Below are 18585 nucleotides of genomic sequence, written 5' to 3'. Positions count from 1 at the left end.
GTTTCTTACAGGGAACTGGCTTATGTAACTGTGGGGGCTCATGAAGCAAGTCCACAATCTTTAGGGGCAGGCTGTCAGGAAGGAAAGAGCCAGAGAGGGGAGAGCACCTGTACACCTACCTGCTGTTTGGAGTCTAACTCAGGGCATGTCTAAAACTTTTAAAAAGGACTTCCGCTGATTGAGTGAGGCCCACACAGATAATCTCCCTAGATTAACATCAATTTACAGGGGACTTGAATTACATCTGGAAAATCTCTTCACAGCAGCCCTAGATTAGTGTTTGAGTAACTGGGAGAAGGTGAGTGCATGATATAATACTGTCCTCCGTTCAATTCTGTAGTTTAGCCTAACCAAATTGACATGTCAAAAAACCATCACAGAAAGACAAATATCATATGATATTGCTTATATGTGGAATCTGAAAAAATAATACAAATGAATTTATTAACAAAACAGAAATTGACTCACAGACATAGAAAACAAACTTATGGTTACCAAAGGGGAAAGGTGGGGGGAGGGATAAATTAGTAGTTTGTGATTAAAATATACACACTACTATATAAAAAATAGATAACAAATAAGGACCTACTGTATAGCATGGGAAACTATACTCAATATCTTGTAATAACCCATAATGGAAAAGTATCTTAAAGAAGAATATATATATATATATAAAATTTTTTAAAAAGACATTGTGACAAAAAAATCACATACAAGTGTTTTGTTTTCCACAGAAAGATAGTTTGTTTTTACAAGCTAGGAGGAATTTCAATTTGTTCATTCACTGACTCAAATGACATTTTTAGAGGAACAACTGTTTGCCAGACACAATAGTGTAAGCTGTACTCTCATTAAAAAAAAAATTCTTTACGTGCTGATTGGCACATAGAAGATGCTCAAATATTTGTTGAATGAATATGCCATTAATACACCACCAGGATTTATTTATCTACCAATTTTATTTATGCACATGGTATTTGTGTAGGCTATTATCATTTAGATGGAGTATCCATTGTGCAGCCTCAAATAGCAAAGTTTCACATTTCTCTCTTCATGCATACTCAAAAAATTTACACAGCTTAATCTTCTCTGCCAAAAATTTTCTGAAAGAAGTGCTGTCTAAACAAATACTGAATAGAGAAACAAGATAAATGAAAATCTTGATTAGTTATAATATTTACAGGGAAGTCGCTATGGGGACACTTGAAGACTTGATCCTCCTTGAGAGTGTTTATATAAATCTATTTTCCAACGGATCCAAATTTCCAGTCTTGCAGTTTTCCACAATTTGAAGATCCTGTTTCCGTGCCCTTTCTAAGGGAAGAGGGTTAGGTGAAAAAGTCTCATTCACTGACCCTCCATTTACTCGAGTAATGAATTATTGTTGTGACAGGTAATCCTAATCTGTGGCAGCTCAGCAACTGCCTCTCCAGGCAACATTTGCCCAGTCTCCAGTTGCGACCGCGACAGTTTCTATGGCAACAACTTTGTTTCTATGCGGCAGGCGACTGCCCAGCTCGGCAGGACCCCGTAGGGCGTTCCGGAGGTTTCAACCTTTGTTTTCTCTCTTCCTTTTACCATTGGAGAAGTTCGTTGAACGTTCCCCTCTTATCTGAGCAGCCGGGAAGTAGTGAAAACAATCAGAGAGGTACTTTCTTGTCCTCAGCTTTTCTCTTCACCTCTCTCCCAGGGCAGGAGATTTTGAACTGGGCGCCAGCAGAAACTGTCTTTTTCAAGGCAGGAATCTCCAAATTGTGTGGGCATCTGCAGCAAATGCAGTTGATATCACAGTTAATTATTCAGCATTTATATGACATTTTAGATTTCTTATGCACTTAGTATGCCTATTTTTGTTTGATCATAGTATGGCTTTCTAGGAAGGTAGCAAAACTAAGATACAATAGTGATGTTTAAAAATATTAATGATGTTAAAGTATCAGCTTTTTGGGGAGAGGGATTATACCTCAACAACTGGATTTTGTTGTTGTGATTTGCTTCTTAGGGAAAATTTGAACTCAAAATTTTAGAACTGTACAGGTATTTAGAGAGCATCTAATCCAGTTCCTTAATTTCAGCCATGAGGAAACTGAAGCCCTCACTCACCGGGAAGTGACTGGCTTCATTTCTTCATAGCAATGAATGGTAGAGCTCTAACAGGAATCCCTGCCCATTTATCTTAACTGCCATCCTTGGGAAAAAGATATAAAGAGGCCTAGAATTTTTGATATTGATATGTAATGAATATATCGAGGCTAGCTTTTACAATAATGGCTTTACAGACTTTTTCTCCTCAGAGTATATTTTAATCTTTAGGGGACCAAGATGTCAGATACAAACAAAACTGCCATTGCAGCAGAAAAAAAGGCTCTGAACTTGAAGTTACCTCCCATTGTTCGTCCCCCAGAAGACATAGGTGTTGATGCACCAGCACAAAGTAAGCTGCTGAGTTACAGAAGATCCAAGGAGCAGCAGAAGACAATTAATCAGTTAGTGTAAGTAGCATATTAGTAAATAATCCTTGTTTGGAATTTGAGTGAAATAATTAGTGTTTGTATTCTCATAAAAAGTTTAACTATTCAGGTTGTTCATGGTCAAAATATCATCTTCAAATTCAAGTAGGAAAACAACTGAAAAAGTAATTGTAATGATAGTAAATGTTATATAGTGCTTACAGTGTTTATTCTAAGCATTGTTTTTATTGTTTTACCTATACTTCTCACAACAACCCTATACGATAGGTACTATTGTTATTTCTGTATATAGATGAGTAAACTGAGGTGCAGAGAAGTTAAGTAACTTGCCGAAGGTCTCACAGCTTGAGTTTAGGCCCTGACAGTCTGGTCATAGAGTTCACATACTTTGAACACCACGCTATTCCTCCTTGTGATATATTATAACCATACTGGTCCCTGAAAGTAAAACCAAGTAACTGGGCCGCTACAAATAGCATTGCACTGGAGCAAATACTTAATAAAATACCTTGAAACTACTTGTACTTAAAATTTTTTCTATACAAAAGAAAATACAGTCTAACATCCTACCCTTTCCCCTCCAATTTAGTGGAAATTAAAACTAATTTAGGTACCAGCTCCCAAAGGCACTGATGAGGATGGTTCAGTCAATTCAGCAGTTACTGAGAATTTCCTAGGTACCTGACTCTGCTGGGCTGTGGGGATAAATAAGAAGCAAAAGACATTGAGCTTATCTGTACAGTTTGAACCTAACACTGAACTACAAGACAGGGAATTTCTCTCTGGTGGATTTCTGCTTCTCTTTCTGCATTCTCTTTCCCTCTTTGGTCTGCCTCCTTTATACATATTTTTGCAACTGATTAAGTTTTACTCTCTGTTACATTGTTGATCATATTGTTGATGATCATATTGTTGCTAGTTAAAATAATTTAAGTTTTTGCTGATTTTACTTTCCTTATAATTAAACAGGTCTGTTAATCATATAACTTCTTTAAATTTACATTATTATTAGTCTGTCAATCTTCTAATCATATTTAAATCCAAACTTATAATGGCAGTATATGTATTGTTAGATACCCTTTACCCCTTTAATTTCTAAGACTCTAATCAATGTTTCAGTAGATTTAGAGAATAGAAAAAGGGGTTCCTTAGGACTTACATATTGTTCTTGCTCCAAAACCTTTCATAATCTCAGAATGTTGAACTACTTGCAGTTCCATATTTTTACATATAGTGAAAAATAAATTTCACAAGTGCTCCCTGCAGTTTCCTTCACTGTAAAGTCTGTCTGAATACTTACACTTTATTCAAGGCTTAGTTTATGAATCACCTCCTCTGGAAAGCTGTCTTTTAATCCCCTTTGTGCAGCTTTAACCCTGTCTACATATTCTCTTACATCTATTTAACAGATATTAAATATCTACTGTTATCCAGACACTGCTTGTTACTAGAAAGACCACAGAGAACACAACAGAAAGGACTTTAGTCTTTCAGAAGCTTATATTCTGGTGGGAGGAGGCAGATCGTAAACACATTAAAAAAAAAAGTTAACCCTTTAGATGGTGATAGATACTATGAAGAAATAAAACAGTGGGATAGAGAGTGACAGGGAAGATGTTTCTAGGAACATTGCAGGAAAGTCCCGTGGAGATGATATATAGAGATCGAAAGAATAAGAAGCTTGTCATTTAAATAAACATGAGAACACCACTGTAGCAAAGGGGATAGCAAGCATGAAAGCCCTGAAATATGAATGCTTTCAGTGTGTTCTAGGAATTGACAAAGGTCAATGTCACTAGAGTATCAGGGACCTGGGGAAGAGTATTATCAGGTGAGGTCTGTGGATAGAGAGTTCCAGGAGTAAGGTGGGATGTAAGGAGTCCTGGGCAGAACTGAGCCCTCTGCTGGGACCAGTTCCTTGGAACACTTGGCTGAGCAAAGATCGAAAATTGTTTTGTAGCTTTCCAGATTCCCATGAATGAACCACTTCTTCCTTGGCCACTACCTCCCTCTTGATTCAGACCAGCCTTTCTCTCCTTCACTGTATGTAGTCTCTTACACAGTCCTTTGAAATTATCCAATTTTGTTTATTTATCTGTTTTTGATTGTTAACACAGAAAGCAAAAACATGGAGTGAAAACGCCAGCTCTTACATTCTTCTCAGCTCTTTTTATTTATATCAGTAGGAGAAAACACACTCCAGGAAATTATTGCTCTATTAAAGGGTGACATTTATATATAAAGAGCTCAAGGAAGTTAGGCATATTTATGTTGGGATCATTACAGTGCAAGGTAGCTAGTGCCAACTAGCATACCAAAGTATAAGGCAAACTCCTTCAAAGTATTGATCACTGAGAGCTAGGCTGCTCACAGAGAAAATGATGGATGAAGGGGAGTCTGGCCTGGGACTTGATAATTAACAAAGAAAAGAGGAAGGAGGGTATTCCAGGCACATTTTCTATTCCATGTGAGAAAGCCTTAGGAATTTTGTTTTTAATAGATCTTTATTGGAGTATAATTGCTTCACAATACTGTGTTAGTTTCTGTTGCACAAGAAAGCAAATCAGCCATATGCATAGGTATGTCCCCATATCCCCTTCCTCTTGAGCCTCCCTCCCATGCTCCCTATCACACCCCTCTAGGTCATCGCAAAGCACCTAGCCGATCTCCCTGTGCTATTTTCCACCAGCCAACTATTTTACATTCGGTAGTATATGTACGTCAATGCTACTCTTATTTAGTCCCAGCTTCGCCCTCCCACCCCATGTCCTCAAGTCCATTTTCTATGTCTATCTCTTTATTCCTGCCCTGCAACTAGGTTCATCAATACCTTTTTTTTTTTTTTAGATTCCATATATATCTGTTAGCATATGGTATTTGTTTTTCTCTTCCTGACTTACTTCACTTTGTATGACAGACTCTAGGTCCATCCACCCCATTACAAATAACTCAATTTCGTTTCTTTTTATGGTGGAGTAATATTCCATTGTATATATGTGCCACATCTTCTTTATCCATTCATCTGTTGATGTACACTTAGGTTGGTTCCATGTCCTGGTTATTGTAAATAGTGCTGCACTGAACACTGTGGTACATGTCTCTTTTTGAATTATGATTTTCTCAGGGTATATGCCAAGTAGTGGGATTGCTGTGTCATATGGTAGTTCTATTTTTAGTTTTTTAAAGAACCTCCATACTGTTTTCCATAGTGGTTGTATCAATTTACATTCCCACCAACAGTGCAAAAGGGTTCGCTTTTCACCACACCTTTTTCCAGCATTTATTGTTTCTAGAATTTTTGATAATTGCCATTCTGACCTGCGTGAGTTAATACCTCATTGTAAGGAGCTTCAAGATGGTGGAAGAGTAAGACACGGAGTTCACCTTCTTCCCCACAAATACATCAGAAATGCATCTACATGTGGAATAACTCCTACAGAACGCTGACAGAAGACCTCAGACCTCCCAAAAGGCAAGAAACTCCCCACGTACCTGGGTAGGGCAAAAGAAGAAAGAAAAAACAGAGGCGAAAGAATAGGGATGGGACCTGCACCACTGGGAGGGAGCTGTGAAGGAGGAAAGGTTTCCACAAGCTAGGAAGACCCTTTGCGGGCAGAGACTGTGGGTGGCAGAGGGGGGAAGCTTTGGAGCCACGGAGGAGAACGCAGCAACAGGGGTGCAGAGGGCAAAGTGGAGAGATTCCTGCACAGAGGATCAGTGCCAACCAGCACTCACCAGCCCGAGAGGCTTGTCTGCTCACCTGCCGGGGTGGGCGTGGGCTGGGAGCTGAGGCTTGGGCTTCGGTCGGATCCCAGGGAGAGGACTGGGGTTGGCTGCGTGAACGCAGCCTGAAGGGGGCTAGTGTGCCACAGCTAGCCGGGAAGAAGTCCGGGAAAAAGTGTGGAGCTGCCGAAGAGGCAAGAGACTTTTCGTGCCTTTTTGTTTCCTGGTGCGCGAGGAGAGAGGATTAAGAGCGCAGTTTAAAGGAGCTCCAGAGACAGGCGCGAGCCGCGGCTATCAGCGCGGACCCCAGAGACAGGCATGAGACACTAAGGCTCCTGCTGCAGCCACCAAGAAGCCTGTGTGCAAGCACAGGTCACTATCCACACCTCCCCTCCTGGGAGCCTGTGCAGCCCGCCACTGCCAGGGTCCCATGATCCAGGGACAACTTCCCTGGGAGAATGAACGGTGCGCCTCAGCCTGGGGCAATGTCACATTGGCCTCTGCCACCGCAGGCTCGCCCTGCATCCGTACCCGTCCTTCCCCCCGGCCTGAGTGGGCCAGAGTCCCTGAATCAGCTGCTCCTTTAACCCCATCCTGTCTGAGCGAAGAACAGAAGCCCTCAGCCGACCTACACGCAGAGGCAGGGCCAAATCCAAAGCTGAAACCCGGGAGCTGTGTGAACAAGGAAGAAAAAGGGAAATCTCTCCCAGCAGCCTCAGGATCAGCAGATAAAATCTCCACAATCAACTTGATGTACCCAGCATCTGTGGAATTCCTGAATAGACCACGAATCATCCCAAATTGAGGAGGTGGACTTTGGGAGCAATGATATGTATATATTTTTCCCTTTTTCTCTTTTTGTGAGCGTGTATGTGTATGCTTCTGTGTGTGATTTTGTCTGTATAGCTTTGCTTTGACCATTTGTCCAAGGGTTCTGGCTGTCCATTTTTTTACTTAAAAATTTTTTTTCTTAATAATTATTTTTTATTTTAATAACTATATTTTATTTTATTTTATGTTATTTTATTTTATCTTCTACATTCCTTCCTTCCTTCCTTCCTTTCTTTCTTTCTTTTCTTTCTTTCCTCCCTTTTATTCTGAGCCATGTGGATGACAGGCTATTGGTGCTCCAGCCAGGCATCAGGGCTGCGCCTCTGACGTGGGACAGCCAAGTTCAGGACACTCGTCCACAAGAGACCTCCCAGCTCCACGTAATATCAAATGGCAAAACACTCCCAGAGATCTCCATCTCAACGCCAAGACCCAGCTCCACTCAACGACCAGGAAGCTACAGTGCTGGACACCTTATACCAAACAACTAGCATGACATGAACACAACCCCATCCATTAGCAGAGAGGCTGCCTAAAATCATAATAACGCCACAGACACCCCAGAACACACCACCAGACGTGGACCTGCCCAACAGAAAGGCAAGATCCAGTTTCATCCACCAGAACACAGGCATTAGTCCCCTCCACCAGGAAGCCTACACAACCCACTGAACCAAACTTAGCCACTGGGGACAGACACCAAAAACAACGGGAACTACGAACCTGCAGCCTGCAAAAAGGAGACCCCGAACATAGTAAGTTAAGCAGAATGAGAAGAGAGAAACACACAGCAGATGAAGGAGCAAGGCAAAAACCCAACAGACCTCACAAATGAAGAGTAAATAGGCAGTCTACCTGAAAAATAATTCAGAATAATGATAGTAAAGATGATCCAAAATCTTGGAAATAGAATGGAGAAAATACAAGAAACATTTAACAAGAACTTAGAAGAACTAAAAAGCAAACAAACAGTGATGAACAACACAATAAATGAAATTAAAAATTCTCTAGAAGGAATCAATAGCAGAATAACTGAGGCAGAAGAACAGATAAGTGACCAGGAAGATAAAATAGTGGAAATAACTACTGCAGAGCAGAATAAAGAAAAAAGAATGAAAAGAATTGAGGAGAGTCTCAAGCCCTCTGAGACAACATGAAATGCACCAACATTCGAATTATAGGGGTCCCAGAAGAAGAAGAGAAAAAGAAAGGGACTGAGAAAGTATCTGAAGAGATTATAGTTGAAAACTTCGCTAATATGGGAAAGGAAATAGTTAATCAACTCCAGGAAGCACAGAGAGTCCCATACAGGATAAATCCAAGGAGAAACATGCCAAGACACATATTAATCAAACTATCAAAAATTAAATACACAGAAAAAATATTAAAAGCAGCAAGGGAAAAACATCAAGTAACACAAAAGGGAATCCCCATAAGATTAACAGCTGATCTTTCAGCAGAAACTCTGCAAGCCAGAAAGGAGTGGCAGGACATATTTAAAGTGATGAAGGAGAAAAACTTACAACCAAGATTACTCTACCCAGCAAGGATCTCATTCAGATTTGATGGAGAAAGTAAAACCTTTAGAGACAAGCAAATTCTAAGAGAATCCAGAACCACCAAACCAGCTTTACAACAAATGCTAAAGGAACTTCTCTAGGCAGGAAACACAAGAGAAGGAAAAGACCTACAATAACAAACCCAAAACAATCAAGGAAATGGTAATAGGAACATACATATAGATAACTACCTTAAATGTAAATGGATTAAATGTTCCAACCAAAAGACATAGACTGCCTGAATGGATACAAAAACAAGACCCATATATATGCTGTCTACAAGAGACCCATTTCAGACCTAGGGACACATACAGACTGAAAGTGAGGGAATGGAAAAAGAAATTCTATGCAAATGGGAATGAAAAGAAAGCTGGAGTAGCAATTCTCATATCAGACAAAACAGACTTTAAAACAAAGACTATTACAAAAAACAAGGACACTACATAATGATCAAGGGATCAATCCATGAAGAAGATACAAACATTGTAAATATTTATGCACCCAACATAGGAGCACCTCAATACATAAGGCAAAGACTAACAGCCATAAAAGGGAAAATCGACAGTAACACATCATAGTAGGGGACTTTAACACCCCACTTTCACCAATGGATAGATCCTCCAAAATGAAAATAAATAAGGAAAAACAAGCTTCAAATGATACATTAAACAAGATGGACTTAATTGGTATTTATAGGACATTCCATCCAAAAACAACAGAATACACATTCTTCTCAAGTGCTCATGGAACATTCTCCAGGATAGATCATATCTTGGGTCACAAATCAAGCCTTGGTAAATTTAAGAAAATTGAAATCGTATCAAGGATCTTTCCCCACCACAATGCTGTGAGACTAGATATCAATTACAGGAAAAAATCTGTAAAAAATGCAAACACATGGAGGCTAAACAATACACTACTTAATAACCAAGAGATCACTGAAGAAATCAAAGAATAAATGAAAAAATACCTAGAAACAAATGACAATGAATACACGACCACCCAAAAATTATGGGCTGCAGCAAAAGCAGTTCTAAGAGGGAAGTTCATAGCAATACAGTCCTACCTTAAGAAACAAGAAACATCTCAAATAAACAACCTAACTTTACACCTAAAGTAATTCGAGAAAGAAGAACAAAAAAACCCCCAGGGCTTCCCTGGTGGCGCAGTGGTTGAGAGTCCGCCTGCCGATGCGGGGGACGCGGGTTCGTGCCCTGGTCCCGGAGGATCCCACGTGCCGCGGAGCGGCTGGGCCCGCGAGCCATGGCCGCGGAGCCTGTGTGTCCGGAGCCTGTGCTCCGCAACGGGAGGGGCCGCAGCAGTGAGAGGCCCGCGTACAGCAAAAAAAAAAAAAAAAAAAAAACCCAAAGTTAGCAGAAGGAAAGAAATCATAAAGATCAGATCAGAAATAAATGAAAAAGAAATGAAGGAAATGATAGCAAAGATCAATAAAACAAAAAGCTGGTTCTTTGAGAAGATAACCGAAATTGATAAACCATAAGACTCATCAAAAAAAAAAGGGACAAGACTCAAATCAATAGAATTAGAAATGAAAAAGGAGAAGTAAAAACTGACACTGCAGAAATACAAAGGATCATGAGAGATTACTACAAGCAACTATATGCCAATAAAATGCACAACCTGGAAGAAATGGACAAATTCTTAGAAATGCACAACCTCCCGAGACTGAACCAGGAAGAAACAGAAAATACGAACAGACCAATCAGAAGCACTGAAATTGAAACTGTGATTAAAAATCTTCCAACAAACAAAAGCCCAGGACCAGATGTCTTCACAGGCGAATTCTATCAAACATTTAGAGAAGAGCTAACACCTATCCTTCTCAAACTCCTCCAAAATATAGCAGAGGAGGAACACTGCCAAACTCATTCTACGAGGCCACCATCACCCTGATAGCAAAAACAGACAGAGATGTCACAGAGAAAGAAAACTACAGGCCAATAATACTGATCAACATAGATGCAAAAATCCCGAACAAAATACTAGCAAATAGAATCCAACAGCACATTAAAAGGATCATACACCATGAAAAACAAGGGTTTATCCCAGGAATGCAAGGATTCTTCACTATATGCAAATCAATCAATGTAATACACCATACTAACAAATTGAAGGAGAAAAACCATATGATCATCTCAATAGATGCAGAGAAAGCTTTTGACAAAATTCAACACCCATTTATGAAAAAAACCCTCCAAACAGTAGGCATAGAGGGAACTTTCCTCAACATAATAAAAGCCATATATGACAAACCCACAGCCAACATCGTCCTCAATGGTGAAAAACTGAAACCATTTCCTCTAAGATCAGGAACAAGACAGGGATGTCCACTCTCACTGCTATTATTCAACATAGTTTTGGAAGTCCTAGCCACAGCAGTCAGAGAAGAAAAGGAAATAAAAGGAATCCAAATAGGAAAAGAAGAAGTAAAACTGTCACTGTTTGCAGATGACATGATACTATACATAGAGAATCCTAAAGATGCCACCAGAAAACTACTGGTGCTAATCAATGAATTTGGTAAAGTTGCAGGTTACAAAATTAATGCACAGAAATCTCTTGCATTGCTATACACTAATGATGAAAAATCTGAAAGTGAAATTAAGAAAACACTCCCATTTACCATTGCAACAAAAAGAATAAAATATCTAGGAATAAACCTACCTAAGGAGACCAACGACCTGTGTGAAGAAAACTATAAGACACTGATGAAAGAAATTAAAGATGATACAAATAGATGGAGAGATATACCATGTTCTTGGATTTGAAGAATCAACATTGTGAAAATGACTCTAGTACCCAAAGCAATCTACAGATTCAATACAATCCCTATCAAACTACCACTGGCATTTTTCACAGAACTAGAACAAAAAATTTCAAAATTTGTATGGAAACACAAAAGACCCCGAATAGCCAAAGCAATCTTGAGACAGAAAAATGGAGCTGGAGGAGTCAGGCTCCCTGACTTCAGACTATATACTACAAAGCTACAGTAATCAAGACAGTATGGTACTGGCACAAAAACAGAAAGATAGATCAATGGAACAGGATAGAAAGCCAAGAGATAAACCCACACACATATGGTCACCTTATTTTTGATAAAGGATGCAAGAATATACAATGGAGAAAAGACAGCCTCTTCAATGATTGGTGCTGGGAAAACTGGACAGGGACATGTAAAAGAATGAAATTAGAACACTCCGTAACACCATACACAAAAATAAACTCCAAATGGATTAAAGACCTAAATGTAAGGCCAGACACTGTCAAACTGTTAGAGGAAAACATAGGCAGAACACTCTATGACATAAATCACAACAAGATCCTTTTTGACCCACCTCTTAGAGAAATGGAAATAAAAACAAAAATAAACGTTTAAATGGGACCTATTGAAACTTAAAAGCTTTTGCATAGCAAAGGAAACCATAAACAAGACGAAAAGACAACTCTCAGAATGGGAGAAAATATTTGCAAATGAAGCAACTAACAAAGGATTAATCTCCAAAATTTACAAGCAGCTCATGCAGCTCAATATCAAAAAAAAAAAAACCCAATCCAAAAATGGGCAGAAAACCTAAATAGACATTTCTCCAAAGAAGATATACAGACTGCCAACAAACACATGAAAGAATGCTCAACATCATTAATCATTAGAGAACTTCAAATCAAAACTACAAGGAGATATCATCTCACTTCGGTCAGAATGGCCATCATCAAAAAATCTACAAACAATAAATGCTGGGGAGGGTGTGGAAAAAAGGGAACCCTCTTGCACTGTTGGTGGGAATGTAAATTGATACAGCCACTATGGAGAACAGTATGGAGGTTCCTTAAAAAACTCAAAATAGAACTACCATACGACCCAGCAATACCACTACTGGGCATATACCCCGAGAAAACCATAATTCAAAAAGAGTCATGTACCACAGTGTTCATTGCACCTCTATTTACAATAGCCAGGACATGGAAGCAACTTAAGTGTCCATTGACATATGAATGGATAAAGAAGGTGTGCCACATATATACAATGAAATATTATTCTGCCATAAAAAGAAATGAAATTGAGTTATTTGTAGTGGGGTGGATGGACCTAGAGTCTGTCATACAAAGTGAAGTAAGTCAGAAAGAGAAAAACAAATACTATATGCTAACATATATATATGGAATCTAAACAACAAAAAAAAGGTCATGAAGAACTTAGGGGCAAGACGGGAATAAAGACGCAGACCTACTAGAGAATGGACTTGAGGATACAGGGAGGGGGAAGGGTAAGCTGGGACAAAGTGAGAGAGTGACATGGACATATATACACTACCAAATGTATAATAGATAGCTAGTGGGAAGCAGCCGCATAGCCCATGGAGATCAGCTCGGTGCTTTGTGACCACCTAGAGGGGTGGGAAAGGGAAAGTGGGAGGGAGGGTGATGCAAGAGGGAAGAGATATGGGGACATATGTATATGTATAACTGATTCACTGTTATAAAGCGGAAACTAACACACCATTGTAAAGCAATTATAGTCCAATAAAGATGTTAAAAAAAGGTACAGATGTAAAAAAAAAAAAAACCTCATTGTAGTTTTGATTTGCATTTCTCTGATAATTAGTGACGTTGAACATCTTTTCATGTGCTTCTTGGCCATCTATATGTCTTGGTGAAATGTTTATTTAGGTCTTCCACCCATTTTTCAATTGGATTTTTTGTTTTTTTGATATTGAGCTCCATGAGCTGTTTGTATATTTTGGAGATTAATCCTTTGTCTGTTGTTTCATTTGCAAATATTTTCTCCCATTCTTTTTTTTTTAATAATTTAATTTTTTTATTAGTTTCTGCTTTATAACAAAGTGAATCAGTCATACATATACATCTGTTCCCACATCTCTTCCCTCATGCATCTCCCTCACTCCCACCCTCCCCATCCCACCCCTCCAGGCAGTCACAAAGCACTGAGCTGATCTCCCTGTGCTCTGCGGCTGCTTCCCACTATCTATCTACCTTACGTTTGGTAGTGTATATATGTCCATGCCTCTCTTTTGCTTTGTCACAGCTTACCCTTCCCCCTCCCCATATCCTCAAGTCCATTCTCTAGTAGGTCTGTGTCTTTATTCCCGTTTTACCCCTAGGTTCTTCATGACATTTTTTTAAATTCCATATATATGTGTTAGCATACGGTATTTGTCTTTCTCTTTCTGACTTACTTCACTCTGTATGACAGACTCTAGGTCTACCCACCTCATTACAAATAGCTCAGTTTCATTTCTTTTTATGGCTGAGTAATATTCCAATGTATATATGTGCCACACCTTCTTTACCCATTCATCCGATGATGGACACTTAGGTTGTTTCCATCTCCAGGCTATTGTGAATAGAGCTGCAATGAACATTTTGGTACATGTCTCTTTTTGAATTATGGTTTTCTCAGGGTATATGCCTAGTAGTGGGATTGCTGGGTCATATGGTAATTCTATTTTTAGTTTTTTAAGGAACCTCCATACTGTTCTCCATAGTGGCTGTACCAATTCACATTCCCACCAGCAGTGCAAGAGTGTTCCCTTTTCTCCACACCCTCTCCAGCATTTATTGTCTCTAGATTTCTTGATGATGGCCATTCTGACTGGTGTGAGATGATATCTCATTGTAGTTTTGATTTGCATTTCTCTAATGATTAATGATGTTGAGCATTCTTTCATGTGTTTGTTGGCAGTCTGTATATCTTCTTTGGAGAAATGCCTATTTAAGTCTTCTGCCCATTTTTGGATTGGGTTGGTTGTTTTTTTGCTATTGAGCTGCATGAGCTGCTTATAAATTTTGGAGATTAATCCTTTGTCAGTTGCTTCATTTGCAAATATTTTCTCCCATTCTGAGGGTTGTCTTTTGGTCTTGTTTATGGTTTCCTTTGCTGTGCAAAAGCTTTGAAGTTCATTAGGTCCCATTTGTTTATCTTTGTTTTTATTTCCATTTCTCTAGGAGGTGGGTCCAAAAGGATCTTGCTGTGATTTATGTCATAGAGTGTTCTGCCTATGTTTTCCTCTAAGAGTTTGATAGTTTCTGGCCTTACATTTAGGTCTTTAATCCATTTTCAGCTTATTTTTGTGTATGGTGTTAGGGAATGATCTAATCTCATACTTTTACATGTCCCTGTCCAGTTTTCCCAGCACCACTTATTGAAGAGGCTGTCCTTTCTCCACTGTACATTCCTGCCTCCTTTATCAAAGATAAGTTGACCATATGTGTGTGGGTTTATCTCTTGGCTTTCTATCCTGTTCCATTGATCTATCTTTCTGTTTTTGTGCCAGTACCATACTGTCTTGATTACTGTAGCTTTGTAGTATATAGTCTGAAGTCAGGGAGCCTGACTCCTCCAGCTCCATTTTTCTGTCTCAAGATTGCTTTGGCTATTCGGGGTCTTTTGTTTTTCCAAACAAATTTTGAAATTTTTTGTTCTAGTTCTGTGAAAAATGCCAGTGGTAGTTTGATAGGGATTGCATTGAATCTGTAGATTGCTTTGGGCAGTAGAGTCATTTTCACAATATTGATTCTTCCAATCCAGCAGCATGGTATATCTCTCCATCTATTTGTATCATCTTTAATTTCTTTCATCAGTGTCTTATAATTTTCTGCATACAGGCCTTTTGTCTCCTTAGGTAAGTTTATTCCTAGATATTTTATTCTTTTTGTTGCAGTGGTAAATGGGAGTGTTTTCTTGATTTCATTTTCAGATTTTTCATCATTAGTGTACAGGAATCCCAGAGATTTCTGTGCATTAATTTTGTATCCTGCTACTTTACCAAATTCATTGATTAACTCTAGTAGTTTTCTGGTAGCATGTTTAGGATTCTGTATGTATAGTATCATGTCATCTGCAAACAGTGACAGCTTTACTTCTTCTTTTCCGATTTGGATTCCTTTTATTTCCTTTTCTTCTCTGATTGCTGTGGCTAAAACTTCCAAAACTAGGTTGAATAAGAGTGGTGAGAGTGGGCAGCCTTGTCTTGTTCCTGATCTTAGTGGAAATGGTTTCAGTTTTTCACCATTGAGGACAATGTTGGCTGTGGGTTTGTCATATATGGCCTTTATTATGTTGAGGAAAGTTCCCTCTGTGCCTACTGTTTGGAGGGTTTTTATCATAAATGGGTGTTGAATTTTGTCGAAAGCTTTCTCTGCATCTATTGAGATGATCATATGGTTTTTCTCCTTCAATTTGTTAATATGGTGTATCACATTGATTGATTTGCGTATATTGAAGAATCCTTGCATTCCTGGAATAAACCCCACTTGATCATGGTGTATGATCCTTTTAATGTGCTGTTGGATTCTGTTTGCTAGTATTTTGTTGAGGATTTTTGCATCTATGTTCATCAGTGATATTGGCCTGTAGTTTTCTTTCTTTGTGACATCCTTGTCTGGTTTTGGTATCAAGGTGATGGTGGCCTCGTAGAATGAGTTTGGGAGTGTTCCTTCCTCTGAAATTGTTTGGAAGAGTTTGAGAAGGATGGGTGTTAGCTCTTCTCTAAATGTTTTTCTCCAATTCTGAGGGTTGTCTTTTGGTCTTGTTGATGGTTTCCTTTGCTGTGCAAAAGCTTTTAAGACCCACTTCTTTATTTTTGTTTTTATTTCTGTTACTCTAGAAGGTGGGTCTAAAAAGATCTTGCTGGGGCTTCCCTGGTGGCGCAGTGGTTGAGAGTCCGCCTGCCAATGCAGGGGACACGGGTTCGTAACCCGGTCCAGGAAGATCCCACATACCACGGAGCTGGGCCCGTGAGCCATGGCCGCTGAGCCTGCGCATCGGAGCCTGTGCTCCACAGCGGGAGAGGCCACAACAGTGAGAGGCCCGCATACCACACACACAAAAAATCTTCCCATGGTTTACGTCAAAGAGTGTTTTTCCTATATTTTCCTCTAAGAGTTTTATAGTGTCTGGTCTTATTAAGTCTTTAATCCATTTGGAGTTTATTTTTGTGTATGGTGTTAGGGAGTATTCTAATTTCATTCCTTTACATGTAGCTGTCCAGTTTTCCCAGGACCACTTATTGAAGAGGCTGTCTTTTTTCCATTGTATGTTCTTGCATCCTTTGTCATAAATTAGGTGCCCATATGTGCATGGGTTTATCTCTGGGCATTCTATCTTGTACCATTGACCTATATTTCTGTTTTGTGCTAGTACCATAGTGTCTTGATTACTGTAGCTTTGTGGTATAGTTTGAAGTCAGGGAGCCTGATTCCTCCAACTCCATTTTTCTTTCTCAAGATTGCTTTGGGTATTTGGGGTCTTTTGTGTTTCCATACAAAATGTAAAATGTTTTGTTCTACTTCTGTGAAGAATGCCATTGGTAGTTTGATAGGGATTGCATTGAATCTATAGATTGCTTTGGGTAGTATAGTCATTTTCACAATGTTGATTCTTCCAATCCAAGAACATGGTATATTCTCCATCTGTTTATGTCATCTTTGATTTTTTTCATCAGTGTTTTATAGTTTTCTGAGTACAAGTCTTTTGCCACCTTAGGCAGGTTTATTCCTAGGTTTTTTATTCTTTTTGTTGCAGTGGTAAATGGGAGTGTTTCCTTATTTTCTCTTCCTGAATTTTCGTTGTTGGTGTATAGGAATGCCAGAGGTTTCTGTGACTTAATTTTGAATACTGCAACCTTACCAAATTCATTGATTAGTTGTAGTAGTTTTCTGGTGGCATCTTTAGGATTATCTATGTATAGTATCACATCATCAGCAAACAGTGACAGTTTTACTTTTTCTTTTCCAATTTGGATTCCCTTTGTTTCTTTTTCTTCTTTGATTGCTGTGGCTAGGATTTCCAAAGCTATGTTGAAGAGAGTGGCGATAGTGGACATCCTTGTCTTGTTCCTGATCTTAGGGGAAATGCTTTCAGTTTTTCACCATTGAGTATGATGCTCTCTGTGGGTTTGTCATATATGGCCTTTATTATGTTGAGGTAGGTTCCCCCATGCCCATTTTCTGCAGAATTTTTATCATAAATGAGTGTTGAAAGCTTTTTCTGCATCTATTGAGATGATCATATGGTTTTTATTCCTTTATTTGTTAATGTGGTGTATCACATTGACTTATTTGCGTATATTGAAAAATCCTTGCATCCCTGGGATAAATCCCACTTGATCATGGTGTATGATCCTTTTAATGTGTTGTTGGATTCTGTTTGCTAGTATTTTGTTCAGGATTTTTGCATCTATGTTCATCAGTGATATTGGTCTTTAATCTTTTTTTTGATATCTTCTTCTGGTTTTGGTATTAGGGTGATGGTGGCTTTGTAGAACGAATCTGGGAGTGTTTCTCCCTCTGCAATTTTTTAGAAGAGTTTGAGAAGGATCAGTATTAGCTCTTCTCTAAATGTTTGATAGAATTTGCCTGTGAAGCCATCTGGTCCTGGACTTTTGTTTGTTGGAATATTTTTAATTATGGTTTCAATTTCATTACTTGTGATATATCTGTTTATATTTTCTAATTTTTCCTGGTCAGTCTTGGAAAATTGTACCTTTCCAAGAGTTTGTCCATTTCTTCATGGTAGTCCATTTTATTGGCATATAGTTTTTCATAGTAGTGTCTTATAATCCTTTGTATTTCTGCAGTGTCAGTTGTGATTTCTCCTGTTTCATTTCCAATTTTATTGATTTGCGTCCTCTACCTTTTTTTCTTGATGAGTCTGGCTAAGGGTTTATTAATTTTATTTATCTTCTCAAAGAACCAGCTTTTAGTTTTATTGATGTTTGCTATTGTTGTCTTCATTTCTATTTCATTTATTTCTGCTCTGATCTTTAAGATGTCTTTTCTTCTACTGACTTTGTGTTTTCTTTGTTCTTCTTTCTCTAGTTGTTTTAAGTGTAGGGTTAGATTGTTTATTTGAGATTTTTCTTGTTTCCTGAGGTGAGATTATATTGCTATAAACTTCCCTCTTAAAACTGCTTTTGCTGCGTCCCATAGGTTTTGTGTCATCATGTTTTCATTTTGAT

The 18585-nt window shown here is 38.7% G+C and overlaps 1 protein-coding gene across 2 annotated transcripts in view; it reads left to right on the top strand.

Annotated features, from left to right (window-relative positions):
• Window positions 1-18585, top strand: part of DNAH12 (dynein axonemal heavy chain 12) — a 222826-nt gene that overhangs the window by 2940 nt on the left and 201301 nt on the right. For both annotated transcript variants that reach the window (XM_060111265.1, XM_060111264.1), the window contains exon 2: window positions 2314-2492. In XM_060111265.1, the coding sequence (XP_059967248.1) occupies window positions 2323-2492 (170 nt within the window). In that variant the 5' untranslated portion in view covers window positions 2314-2322. The remainder of the gene's footprint in view (window positions 1-2313; window positions 2493-18585) is intronic.

Source organism: Mesoplodon densirostris, chromosome 10 (assembly GCF_025265405.1).
Source record: "Mesoplodon densirostris isolate mMesDen1 chromosome 10, mMesDen1 primary haplotype, whole genome shotgun sequence".
NCBI lineage: Eukaryota > Metazoa > Chordata > Mammalia > Artiodactyla > Ziphiidae > Mesoplodon > Mesoplodon densirostris.
The sequence above is the reverse complement of the archived record's forward strand: the minus strand, read 5'-3'. Positions and strand labels throughout refer to the sequence as shown.